This window comes from Ctenopharyngodon idella, chromosome 5 (assembly GCF_019924925.1).
Source record: "Ctenopharyngodon idella isolate HZGC_01 chromosome 5, HZGC01, whole genome shotgun sequence".
In the NCBI taxonomy this organism is placed as follows: Eukaryota; Metazoa; Chordata; class Actinopteri; order Cypriniformes; family Xenocyprididae; genus Ctenopharyngodon; species Ctenopharyngodon idella.
The window spans coordinates 41,070,699-41,084,569 of NC_067224.1; the positions used below are offsets into that span (position 1 = coordinate 41,070,699).

At 35.2% G+C, this 13,871-nt stretch overlaps 2 protein-coding genes across 5 annotated transcripts in view; one reads left to right on the top strand and one right to left on the bottom strand.

The window, feature by feature from the left end:
- pxna (paxillin a) overlaps positions 1-1,468 on the top strand; it is a 40,623-nt gene extending 39,155 nt beyond the window's left edge. For all 4 annotated transcript variants that reach the window (XM_051892749.1, XM_051892751.1, XM_051892748.1 and 1 more), the window contains exon 10: positions 32-1,468. In XM_051892749.1, the coding sequence (XP_051748709.1) occupies positions 32-298 (267 nt within the window). In that variant the 3' untranslated portion in view covers positions 299-1,468. The remainder of the gene's footprint in view (positions 1-31) is intronic.
- Positions 1,469-3,652: 2,184 nt separating this feature from the next.
- ostf1 (osteoclast stimulating factor 1) lies at positions 3,653-9,305 on the bottom strand. The gene is made up of 10 exons (XM_051892775.1): positions 9,065-9,305; positions 7,506-7,552; positions 7,348-7,398; positions 7,173-7,236; positions 6,345-6,398; positions 6,156-6,263; positions 5,914-5,963; positions 5,661-5,739; positions 4,341-4,439; positions 3,653-4,245 (listed from the first exon to the last, which is right to left on the bottom strand). Exons 1-10 carry the CDS (start codon positions 9,096-9,098, stop codon positions 4,187-4,189), a joined length of 645 nt encoding a protein of 214 aa, XP_051748735.1. The 5' UTR covers positions 9,099-9,305; the 3' UTR covers positions 3,653-4,186.
- Between the last annotated feature and the right edge of the window lie 4,566 nt (positions 9,306-13,871).

A 13,871-nucleotide genomic window follows, 5' to 3' on the forward strand; every position in this document is an offset into this window, starting at 1 on the left:
CTGATTTCTGTTTTCTCTCTCTCCTCCACAGGAGTGTTTCACTCCATTTGTGAATGGCAGTTTCTTCGAGCATGAAGGGCAGCCCTACTGTGAGGCTCATTACCACGAGCGCCGCGGCTCCCTCTGCTCCGGCTGTCAGAAACCCATTACCGGCCGCTGCATCACTGCCATGGGCAAGAAGTTTCACCCCGAGCATTTCGTCTGCGCCTTCTGCCTTAAACAGCTGAACAAGGGCACATTCAAAGAGCAGAATGACAAACCTTACTGCCAAAGCTGCTTTGTCAAGCTCTTCAGCTAGAGTCTGATAGTGTTAAAAGTGTGTGTTTGAGCACGTGCGCCAATATCAGAGTCCCGAGGGTCGAGTTTTAAAATTGTGTCATCTTGTGGTGATAGTGAGCATTACACCAGCTTGTTCCTGTGCCAAAGCACTGTCAGACAAGTGTAGATCTTCAGGGAGGCCATTATGATTTTTAACAGCCTTTTTAAAGATCCAGATGTTATCAGAGACTAGGTCTTTAAATTGCGTGGAGCTATTTTAGATATTATCGACTGCATTGGACAAATCAAGATCTATTTTTGTACTTGTTACACACACATTGAGCTTAACTTGAACATACACATCTCTTTGCACATTTCATACTAAAACCCTGTTCTGTTTCTTGCTGCTTTCTAGGGTAACGACACACTCTGCTCTTTTATTTTGCTTCTTTTCCTCCATTGGCCATATCAGGTTTTCTCAAAGGTGCAATAACAGCTTGGTATCATCAAAATCTCAATGCCATATTCTGTATATTTTTATAATTTTTGGTACTCGAGTTTTGTCAGCCCTGATCTTATGGTGCATGCATTTCTCTGTCTGATCACTTTATAAAGTGTGCTCTTTTTTTTTTTTTTCTTTTTTTTTTTTTTGATGATGATTGTTTCTATTTTTATATTCATGGGTGGTTTCTGTTTTTCTGGATGGCTGGAGTGGTTTGAGCTTCCATCCTTATGCCTTTATGAGAGTTTGACTGTGGAACAGAATCACTTCTGCTGTTATAATACTTATTTCATTCTTATGAAAAGCCTTCTTAAAGATACCAGTTTGGGCTCAGATGCCCATTTCTTGAGTTTGTGGCGTTCCACATTGTGCCTATTGCCACCGGGCATAATGTGCGATTTACTTACATGTTTGTTGTCTTAAGTTCTTGTATGTAATAAGTTTTAATAATTTTGTGATATGCATTTTTTCCCCTTTTCCATTTATATGATTTCCTACTGTATGCAAGTAAATATATTAAAGTCTTATGAATTATAATTGATGGCAAAAGCTTTACAAACTTTTTTTCCCCGTTTTAGTAATTTAAAGATTTTCTTCTTCAGAGTGATGTCATATTTTTTTCTAAATTGAATTATGACATGCACATTGTATTTAAAACATTGGGTCTAAATGAATTGTACAAGGCATTGAATAAATAGCAGGATCTCATTTACTGATTTATGCTTCTTTATTTTATGTGATGTATTTGCATTGAAGTCCCATTAACAGCTGATAAAATGTAATGTTTTCTATCGGTATTAAAGTCATGTTGTATATAAATTCATATTGTATGAATTCCATTCCCAGGGAATGCATGAACTGATACGTCACCTTGGATAAAGGCATCTGCCAAATGCATAAATTTCCCATCACAGATATACTAAAATATACAGAATTGCTTTTTATAGTATGCTAAAGAGCTTTTTTTTTTTTTGCCAAGGGGTAAGACTCATCCTTCTAGGTTTACAGAATACATTCAGATATCACATTTTAAATTTAACTACATTTTAATTACATTTTAAGTGCAACTGTCTGTTGTCTGGCTCTGTAGCGCCACCTTATGTTAGAATTTGAAGCCCTTGTTAATATGTGTTCAATATGTATTCAGTATGTCTAAGCTCAGGCCTGTGGTTATAATTAATACAAAAATTCACATCTTGGATACATCACACACTAAAATTATTAACTTGATATTGTGTCGTTGGTGTATTGTTCACTATCGTAATCTAAAATGCACTTTCGTCAGTTGAGACCGGCAGAACAAAAAGGAAAGTCAGCAAATTAAGAACTTTTTTGTTGTTGAATTGGTAAAATGTAACAAGAGGTCACTAAATGCAGTTATGTTGAATTATTTTCCAGGTTAGCAGGTTGATAGCCGCTAGTTGAAATCGCAAAACCATTCAAAAGACTGGACACACCTACATACTATTTATCTTGCATATTCATAGAATAATAGTTAATTAAGCCATCAAAACTATGAAATAACACCAGTGTAAATGGAATTATGTAATAACCAGTATAAAAAAACAACCTGGGAATGCATACATGTTGAACTCTTGCTGGTGCTTTTTCTTAATTCACTATCCACTCGAACTCCTCTATTAAAAAAAAAAAAAAAAAAGTTTTGTAAAGAAATTCAAGCAAGCACTATTTGTTAGTCAAGTTCAACGTTTAATGCATATCCGAAGATTTTAAATTTAATTTTCGGTGAGAGTTGGGTTGTTCAATTTTATAGTTAGGTTATTTTCAACACTTCCTAATTATTTTATTAAATTGGTAATTAATATTAAATGCGCGGGCTTAGCTCCAGCAGCGTATTCACAGTTTCCTGACAGTAATGGCGCGAGTTTCTGAGGCAAGTCTTTTCACGACAAATTTTATCAATTTCTTTTCAAAAAATTATTTAAGTACATTGATTAATAACATTAAATTAAGATGGAGGTTAGACACAGTTAAGCTGGATAAATAAACTAAGACCTAGAGCGATTGTAAAATTAAATTTCTTTGGCATTAATCTGCTGCTCTCAAAGCCAACGTTCATAAAAACCAGCACAAGCTAGACGCTAATAAATGATTTAAAAAAAAAAAAAAAAAAAGCTTGTCCTTAAAGGGTTAGTTCACCCAAAAATGAAATTTCTGTCGTTAATTACTCACCCTCATGTCGTTCCACACCCGTAAGACCTTCGGTCATTTTCGGAACACAGATTAAGATATTTTTAATGAAACCCGAGAGGTTTTTTTTTTTATGTATCTCCCATAGCAAGCAACGTAGCCTAATTACCGTCATTCAAGGTCCAGAAAAGTAGTAAAAACATTGTTAGTCAACGTGACTACGTTCAACCTTGAGGTTGTGAAGCGATGAGAATACTTTTTGTGCTCAAAAATAACTTTATTCAACAATATCTTCTCTCACTTGTCTTACTGCTACACTGTTTACATCCAGCATTTCCAGGTTTATGTCAGAACACCAACTCAGTATTGGCCGACGCTGTAACACATGAGCAGTTGCCTATTTTAACAATTACTACTTTTCTGGACCTTGAATGATTAATTATAATTAATTATTTAATTATAATTATGTTGCTTTCTATGGGAGATTAAAAAAAAAAAAAAAAAAAAAACCTTTCGGATTTCATCAAAAATACCTTAATTTGTGTTCCTTGTCTTACAGGTTTGGAATGACATGGGGGTGAGTAATTGATAGAAATTTCTTTTTTTTTAGGTGAACTAACCCTTTAAGTCAACTACCCTTTTTTAACCTAAGAAAATAAGGCTAAATTAATGCATACAAAGGTAAAAAGAGGACATTTTAAAATACCTATGCATTCAAGCTCCAAGCTTGAGTCTTGCATATCAAGCAAAGGCCACTGATTTATTTGCATAGTTGTAATGTTTGGATTTACATGCAATTCTATCATCAAGAACATCTCGTACACATACACACAAACACAATCACAACCAAAAATTTAAAATGCTCAGGAGTGCACACACATGCTTACCCACATATATGTGCATAAAACTATTGGAATAAAAAGACCCAGGGCTCTAAGACGTTTTGCCTGGGCGATCTCCCTATTAAAGAAGGCACTTTAAAATCAAAAAGACAATTCTACGGAATAAATACAGTTAAGAGAGGAGCAGCAAATAGAAGAACAAATGTTCACTGTGTCCATCCTAAACATGTACTGAACAGACAAGTACTGCAATACTTTTACAATGAACTGGAATAAAGAAGAAAGTTGAGACTATCAGACAACGGCAACCAGTGGCAATCCTCCCAACCTTTGTAAGTATTGTTTCTTGCACAGATTTAGATTTATATACATATAATGGTTTGTGCTGGAATGAGTGTAGGAATGAATGGACTTCATTAGTGCTGCTCTTCTCTCAGTCGGAGTCTTCATCATCAAGATACTCCTCGGCATTACTGTGGGTGCGCAGAATCACTGTAAATTCAGCAGACAGACAGTTAGTTATGTGAATATCTCACAGGAAGTGACATCTGAAGGAGGTAACTGAAAGGAGACGCCTTTTGACTCACCTCCTCCCAGTTTCCTCTTTAGCAGAGAGGCACTTTGTGCGTTGGTGGCCATATCCAGAGCTGTCTTCTTCTCATTGTTGAGGATGTCTGTCCTGGCATCTACAATATAAACACACATCCGCAATATAAACAATGAGAAAAGATGCAAATACAGATATCACAAATTGGTACTTGATTTATTACAAACACGTGTAAGACATCGCGCATAACACGACTTTACATAAGAATCGTTTTACGAACCTTTTTACATGCAAATATGTTCTGCTCATGTTTCATGAGGCCCATTTTGTGTAAAATGATTTCACTATTCTCACATAATCCATGTGAAGTTAATTTTAATACAGCTGGATTTCTGTTGAATGTAAACATTTGCTTTTATTTGACTTTTGATAAAGTCAAGCTTCAAGTTTTGTTTTGGCATGATAAAGATTGCCATTGGTCGCTTCCAGTTATAATTAAGAATAATCCAGTTACAATATTAACTTTTCTTTGATATTTGCTTTGAAATTCTTTATGAATAACTCCATGCATTACTAAAATATTAACGGTTTAAAGGAATAGTTCACCCAAAAATGAAAATGATCCCATAATTTACTCAGCCTCAAGCCAACCTAGGTGTATATGACTTTCTTCTTTCAGCCAAACACAATCAGAGTTATATTAAATAATATTCTGTCTCTTCCAAGCTTCAAAGCACATCCATCCATCATAAAAGTAATCCATACGACTCCAGCAGGTTAATAAAATTCCTTCTGAAGCGAAGCGATGTGGTTTTTTTTAAGAAAAATATCCATATTTAAAACTTTATAAACTATAATCGCTGGCTTCCGGTAATGGCCATACGCGCATTCACTAGCGAGTCGCGTGGTTTTCGTGAGAGGCGTCGATTCTCACCTAAGCTTCCTACGCCATACATCAGGTCAAAGGTCACCCTTCCACCGGAACTTGACTCTCTCGTAAATGTGCGTACGGCTGTTGCCGGAAGCCAGTGATTATAGTTTATAAAGTTTTGTGAAAAGAAGAAAGTCGGCTGAAAGAAGAAAGTCATATACACCTAGGATGGCTTGATGCTGACTAAATCATGGGATCATTTTTCATTTCTGGTGAAAATATCCCTTTAGAATTAAATGTAAGACCTAAAAAACCTTTACGTTTACTAATACACTACTAATAAATGTAAAGCCAAATTCTTTTAAGAACAAATATTGGATCTTTTAAGATGAAAGTTAATTAGTAAGTCAATATTTTTACCCCACCCTTGTATCACAGAATGTGTGTAAGAAAATGAACGTGGTTATGAGGAAAAACGTACTGACTTACTTTTATTGAGCAACATCTCAACTATATCTGAATAACCCTTCCAGGCAGCTGCGTGTAGAGCCGTGTCTCCCAGCTTATTCTGTTGTGGAAATGAACGTCATTTGATACATTGAGTCAAATATAAAGAACCGTTTCCTGAAAAATCCATAATTTTGCATACACACCATTGTAAGCTGATCTCAATGTTTATAAAATGCATTTGATCTCCAGAACAGTGATTCATCAAAAACCTTTTAACCAACATTAGACTTACCTGCTGATTGAGCTCACAGTTTGGCTGACTCAGCAGAATCTCCACCACATCTAAGAACAAACGATTTATTAATTTTACTCATTTGTTTGCATAAAATTTATTTATGGTGCTTTTTTCTGTGCCATTAATAGACAAAATTGAATTCCTATTGGTGGCAAGCTTGTGCGCTACTGCTGCGCCTCAGATATTAGCATTTGTAAACAGTCCAAGTATATGTTTTTACCAGTGTGTGCATCTTTTACCTTTATGCCCTCCGTGACAGGCCCAGTAGAGAGCGGTGTTCCCTGCTTTGTCCAGTCCATTGATGCCAACCTTATTATCCAAACACTCTCTGAGCCAGCTCAGATTACCTGCATTCACACACAAAAAATTTGATTGTTTCACCACATTAACAAACAAACAAAATGCTAAATGGGTCTGTATTTGAGTACCTCGCTTGGCCGCTTCATGCATGGGGTTGTCTATGGACTCTGCTTGTTCAGCCACTGGAAAAAGACAAATCACATAAACTTAAGAATGATACTCTGGAAAATGCTTGTATACTAGGGATGCACGAGATATCGGCTACCATATCGGTATCGGCTGATATATGTTCATTTTTAATGTTATCGTTATCGGCCCGATAAGAAAGTTTGGCTGATATATTAAAGCTGATAAATAATGGCTTATTTCCTTCAGACACTTTAGATGCGCACTGTTTACCATGATGGTTTTGAATTGCTTGAAATATGATTGGAATATCTTCAAAAAGTTCAACATGTGCAGTGCAAGTCTGTCATATAAGCTACATAAAATTGTAATGAGAACATTATAATTGTATTCTTAGTATGGGGCTTTTAATGGTGAGACTTTTGTTTTTGTTATCAGGCTTTCAAATATAAAGAATTATTGGTATAGGCCAAAGTTTTCATATCGGTGCATCCCTAATGTATACCAATGGCAATGCTATTTTCACCCATTTTATTTTCTGCCAAGCAAAAGTCTGTTCACTTATAAACAATAATAGCACATGAAAAGATATGCAGAAAAGTTTACTTACACTTAAGGCTGGGATTCGTTCCAATCCCTAACCCCAAGTATATGCGCAATAGTAATAGTTACATCTCTAATAAAACTTTCCCGACATCATAAAAGTCTTTAAACGTCACATATTATATACACATTTCGTTAACGTTTTACAAAAGCCAAAAAGTCACTGAAGGTGTACTAGCAAAGGTTTGATTGTTTGTAGGTTCTGGTTTGCCACTTGCTTTCCTTACCGTAATTACTGGGAATAAGACCAGTCCTTCCCCTGCATGTCCCTTTCCACCAGTTACTGTCACTCTGAAAACAAACCCAGCAATCACTAGAAAATCATGGAAGTCGTGAATATCAACAATCACAGGAGGAAGTATCAGTACTTCCAAGCAGTACCAAGAGAGATCATAAACGTACAGTATCTGAGATGTACAGAATGTCTCCTTCCTCAAAGTATAGTTCATCTGGCTGAAAAAGAGGAAAATATACACGATGAGCTCACTCCTGTCAAGCTAAAACAATCAATATATCTAAACAAAAGGGAACTATTAAGGATAAAAAAGAATGAAACTCACCGTCCTTGGGTCAAAGGTGAATAAAGCCCTGTACACCTTGACCTGACCTGTTTAAAACATACATACATATGGATGTTACTTACATGTTTCAAATGATAATTTACAGGAAATCAGAAGCATTTTATACACATTTTTAGGTCCAGTGTTGCCTGTTTAGAGGCAAAACAGTCTTTACCTGTTAAACCCTTATCTTCACCTATCAGCCCATCTATATGCAAAACACCATCACATCTACAGCCGGGTAGTATCAGAACTAAACGTAGCAAACCACATGACAAATGTGTGTAAGCCTCAAGGCCAGAGGAACCCAAGGCCTGAGATCAAAATATATAAATAAACAAACCATTATGAGCACAACAAAGGGTATTTCCTGGCTGTAAAGGTATTTCCATGTGGCCTGTAACAACCAAATAAGCCGTGCTAAGTGGGATCCAACTGGCTCCTCCCAAACTTCCTACACATATCAGACTCTGAAATAGAAACACTCTGGTCTTGGCCACTTCTAAACATTATATGTAAAATATTCCAAACTTTCCATCCTACGCACATGGTAAAATTTGCATGGTGGACATCGCAGACCCACATTCTGAGTAAACTGTAGTAATAGGACATCCTAGTGTATGACTGGAGACCAATAAGCTTTCAAATATTCAGTTTTCAACTTAATTGGTTGTTCAGCCATCAAAAATAAATTTGCGACTACTTGGACCATTCAAATGATTTTGCATACAATAACTGCATTATTATAATAAAAAATAATATAGTCATAATGAACCTTATGCTTTAGTTTTGTAATCTAAAGATTTAGTTGTGTAAAGAAAATCTGTGTGGTATCATTTGTGAACAAATAATATTGGTTGACCTGTTCCTCCAGCTCATATCTTTGACAGTATGCACAACATTAGCTTAAATCACCAGTCCAAATGTAATGTGTTTTTTTGCACATTAAGCACAGTGAAGCTGCTCTTTCATTTAGGGAAGTAACTGGTCACTCGAAAGACAATGGTAGTGACTCAAAACCGTTGAGATTTCTAACTAAACAGCATTTTGGGCATCAAGGGCGCGAACAGCAATTTTGGTTCAGCCGACTGAAATGCGGTTCCCAAAAATGGGTTGTGCGTCTACGTTGACCAATCGCGCTGTATAGATAGGCTTCTCACTAGGTTCTGAAACACAGCCAGTGGCTTGCTTGAGTGATTTTTCTCTTTCCAAACCCAATCCTGCCGTCTATGGCAAGGCGTTTCAATCGTTTTATTTTATCTGTTAAACACTGAAGCCAAGATGTGATAGTTTTACGCATGTTAATCGAGAACAATCGTTTGAAAAGCTCCAAAAGCGCAAAGAAAGTTGCGCTGCGCTGGAGAAACGCCAAACTCCACCCGCAGTAGAAAGTTTACTAAAACACGGAATTGCATGCTCTTATATACATTTCATTGCATGACATCGAATATCCGCGTGTTTGTATAGCTATTAGGCAACGAAAAAATGCAAAAATATGTGAATGTATAATGAAACTTTAGTAGGTTTGCCGAGGCTTTTCCTCCACGCGCACCTCTTACCTGGTTTAGCTGGTTTGGGGGGAGGCTTTGACATTTCTGAACTTTCCAAGACTTTTAAAGAAATCTTCCGAGTTATTTAAGATGTCAATAGTACGTAAAAGCGATATAAAACTGCAAATGAAACAGGGGAACGCTGCTTTCTTCCTTTAGGCGCTGTCAATGAGGAAGCGTGAAGGAGCCCAATGCGGAAAAGTTGCACAGCGCATGCGCACTGTCAATAGTCGTCTGAAATTCCGTAGGCTACTGCCCTTACGAAAAGTGTACTATGATAACCATAGTTTCTAACGAAATGCCATGTTACTATAGTTTTATTTAGATTCAGGGGTGAAAAGCATATTAAAATGTCTCAAACTTCGATATAAATTTATTTCCTACAAATTAAATTAAAATTTGGAGGAAATTTGGAGGTGATATTCCAACAGTTTATTAGACCTATTATAATATTTATCATTTTAATAATGATTTCTGTTGTCCACTAAAAATACTGAAAAAACTGCAAACATCAGGAAATAAATTGATTCATGTTCTGCTGTCGCAAAATGGGAAAACTGTCACTATCAACATGTCTATTCTGGTGGCTTTAATTGTGTAATTTCTATAGAAATGACTGAATGGGGCTTTGATGATGAAGTTATATACGGGAATTCACCTAAAGTATTCACCTAGTAACACTTTATAAACTTTCATTAATAACATTAACAAACACCATTCACTTACACAATGAAAATTAACATTAGTATATAGCAGTGGCGTGCGGTCCATAAGTTGCGAATGCTCTGCATACCCAATTCGTGGACTCGGCAATTAGTAGCCTAATAACGCTATAAATTACTATTAAATCCCTTGTTTGAGGTGTACCATAAAGACTACACGATAAAATGTTGGTAATATGTCTGTAACTGTCTGTAATTTATTTATTTGACAAACGACGGTAATTTTCTTTAAATCTGCCATTTAAGGAGACTTCCGGGTAAGTTCTACAGCAGCTTTTGCGCCTTCGTGCTTTTGTTATGGAACGTCATCATTGTCCCGCGTTCTCATTGGTTTGCTGGCCTATGGCAGATTTCATAGGCAGGATAAGCTGTGAGCGGATCGCTCGCCCAAGAGGAAAAATGAGATCGCGATCACTGAAAATCACATTGTATTTGATACAAAACTAACTAGACCAAATCAAATGGGGAAAAAATCATAACTAAATCTATTTTTATTTTCTCCATAGGGAAATTGTTTTTTTTTTTTACAAAAACTTATAAATCGGACAGTCCTACTGTAACTATCAGAGGATGTTAATCGATAGTCCGTGCGTTTAAAGCCATCAGTTTGCATCATTTCAACTTATTATTTTTTTTTTAAGAATACTGATATTTTTATTTATTATATAAATAAGCAACTGAGTAAACTAACACTTTCACTTATATTTAGTGATGGGCAGATCGAGGCTTCGTGAAACACTGAAGCAGTTGAAGCAAATGTGCCATAATGTGTCGAGGCTTCGAAACAATCTGACACCCGTCTCCACGGTGACCCCTAGTGGTCAGAACAGTGCAAACGCAACAAAACTCAGGCCAAACATGCATAAAAACACCTTTTACAAATGTATTGCAAAAGTTTTATTGAAAGTAAAATCTATCAAATGCAATTAACTAATCATCTAATACGATTAAATGTACAGTGTCTGTATAATATGTGTTCTTTTATCAATTTTCAAGGTTTGCTTCTCTGTTCCATGGCTCAAGCTAAACAGGCAAATAAGAGATTAATAACTACCATTATTCATTTTAATTATTCTAATGTCTGATTAAAACATCTACAAATGTATAAAACTGATCAGAGATCAGGTAAAACCATAGGGTAAAGCCCATAGACACTTGTTCAATAGTTCTCAGTGAATCTGCATGATTCATGGGTTCACTTTATCATCGCCCTCTACCGGTGAACCATTGAAATTTTGAACTGTTTTGAAACGTTTCGAAACAGTGATGACGTAATGAAGCCTCGTTTACTAAAATCACGTGACTTTGGCAGTTTGATACACGCTCCGAATCACTGATTCGAAACAAAAGATTCATAAAGCTTCGGAGCTTCATGAAGCAGTGTTTCGAAATCGGCCATCGCTACTTATATTTATTATAATTACATTTTACTTTTTATTTATAATAGGCTGCTAATACTAATTGTATTATACTTATTCTTAATTATTCATTAAAAAGTACTTTTGGTTGGCATACATTTTAAATTGACGCAATGGTGTTTCTTATTTGTCATGTCTGATTAAAAAGTGAAGTATGTCGTTTCTGTGACACTAGCGGCCTTACAAAAATACAGCATTTATCGCCTCCGTTGACTCGAACATCACAAAAGCTCTTTGCTTGTGAAGGCACGTCTCAAAAGGTAAATGTAGGCCATTCTCAATGAAAGGTCCAACATATTAGAAATACTTTTCGCCGTGTTGCTATGTTATGAGTGAGCAATTGAGTAAACTAACACTTGTCTATGAGAATGTGAGCGTCTCGCTTATTAGCTATAAACCCATTCAACGTAGGCTAACTGCATGTGCATCGGCCACATAATTTACATGACGCTCCGCTCGCCACTGGTATATAGACAATAAATCAACATTATTGCCAAGTAAAAAGATTCATTTAACACAACTTGCCTTTTTGAGACAACATGGCTCAATAATGTAAAGTACTACCAAAATAGTAAAAACAACAAACAAACAAAACAAAAATAGGGTAGGATGGGGGAAGATGCCCACCTTAGGAACAATGTGGATTTACTTTTAAATTGTAACATATTTAGATAAAAGTTTAGCATATACAGGATGAAGATGCATCAGCAAATGTATTATTATAGGAAATAAATACATTTGCTAATTTAGTGTCAAAATTTAGCACAAAATGTCAAATATTAAAAGAGGTATAAGTTGGCCCCTACCTGGGGTAAGAAGCCCACCCTGGATAAACTTTTACAGAATGTATAAATGACTTTTGATGTAATTCTTTTTAACATTTATATATTTTTAAAGTGTCATTAATGTAAATGATCAATTTAGTTGATAATAATTGAATAACCGATGACAGACAAAGCAGAAAACCAGTAAAAGAGATTAATCTGAAAGGTAAAATTATCCTATAACTTATATACATGCATATGCCGTGTTGGGAAGGTTACTTTGTAAATGTAATAGGTTACAGATTACAAGTTACCCTATTTAAAATGTAATAAGTAGTGCATCTATTTCAATTACTTTATTAAAGTAATGTAACTGATTACATTTGATAATTTTTTGATTACTTTTCTACATTTTTAACGAATGTTTTCAACTTTTAATCATTTTCAAACATGCTGGCATGGTTAACCTTAACACTGACTACTGTCAGACTTTCAATATCCTTCATCACTTGAATTAAGATTATAATAATTTAATTTTAAAGCACAGCCACCACAAAATCAGACTTTAGCACCTCTTTTTACTTTGAGATTGTTCTGAGGTTAAATACAGGCAAATCAGCAAATTTATATAGCTTTTTACAGAAAATATTCAGATGTAGCCCCCTTTGTAGTCGTTAACATTTTCGTAATTTAATTACACATTTTTTCTCAGTAACTGTTACGGATTACAGTTACATTTATTTTGTAATTCAATCACGTAATGCCGTTACATGTAACTAGTTACTCCCCAACACTTGACATATATATTTACTTATTTAATTTTAATTGAAGATATGTCATAATAGCTACACTGTGAATGCAAACTCAACTAACATAGGTTTTAATGAAAGCAAAGATGTCTGAAATGCACATCTAGTTCATGGAAATACTGAATCATAACCCCATTAATTACAATAATTATTCAATTAAAAAATAATAACACTAGTAACAACTTGCCACTTTGGGCCTTCTGTGCAAATTCCATGGAGTTTCATTTTATCTTTTTACTTAAAAAATAAAAACTATAACTTTTACTCCACAAATCTAAAAACATTAATATGTCCATAAATTCCTCATTAACAAATAGACACAAAAACCTTTGATATTCAACATAATACAATGTCATAGATCACTATTTTCAAGAGACACAAAATTTTGTGCTATCTATGATGAAAAGAAAGAAAAAAATTAAGGGGGGGTCATCTTGCCCCGGGGGACATCTTACCCCAACCTACCCTATATGCTTAACAATAGCTGAAAAAAGTTCAGATTTGTGTACAGAAAAAAGGCTCTGCAAAACAATCTGCACACACAAACAAATAAATACATTTTATTCATTTATTTTTATTACTATTTGTGGTACATTTACACCAGTGGAACAATGCTCTAATCCTCCAGACATTTGTGTCACATTAAAGGACACACATAACAGTGGGCTGCACCAACAAGTTGGTTTACATTTCAGGCAAGTTTTAAGGAACTGCCTAAGAATAGTATGTAGTATGCCTGCTTATTTCTGTTCTAAAAACTGTAGCATTACATCCATTGCCCATAGCAGACCTGTCTGTTTTATATTTTAAGCCTAAAAAAAAAGAATGTTTGATGTTATCATTGAATGCCTATATCATCAGCTATCACTACACAAAATTTGAAGCCATCTTCAAAATGATCAGAATGTGAACTCACCTTTATACCTTTGTGAAATTGACCTCTGTACACACACTTTTCACTGTGTTTTTGAAGTTATATATAGCACAATGCAGTAGTAATGCGTTACTCTTAGTTGAAAGTTAAACGAAGGGATGTTTTTTACTCTTATTTAAATTCTGGTTAGCATCTAATGGGGTCTTTAGTGCTAAATTTGTTCTGTGTT

Excerpts from the sequence above, each read along its gene's own strand:
- ostf1 (XM_051892775.1), bottom strand. The coding sequence starts at position 9,098 with ATGTCAAAGCCTCCCCCCAAACCAGCTAAACCAG. Across the intron at positions 7,553-9,064 it reads CCCCAAACCAGCTAAACCAG|GTCAGGTCAAGGTGTACAGG; the intron begins GTAAGAGGTGCG and ends TGTTTTAAACAG. Across the intron at positions 5,964-6,155 it reads CTGTCACGGAGGGCATAAAG|ATGTGGTGGAGATTCTGCTG; the intron begins GTAAAAGATGCA and ends GTTTGTTCTTAG.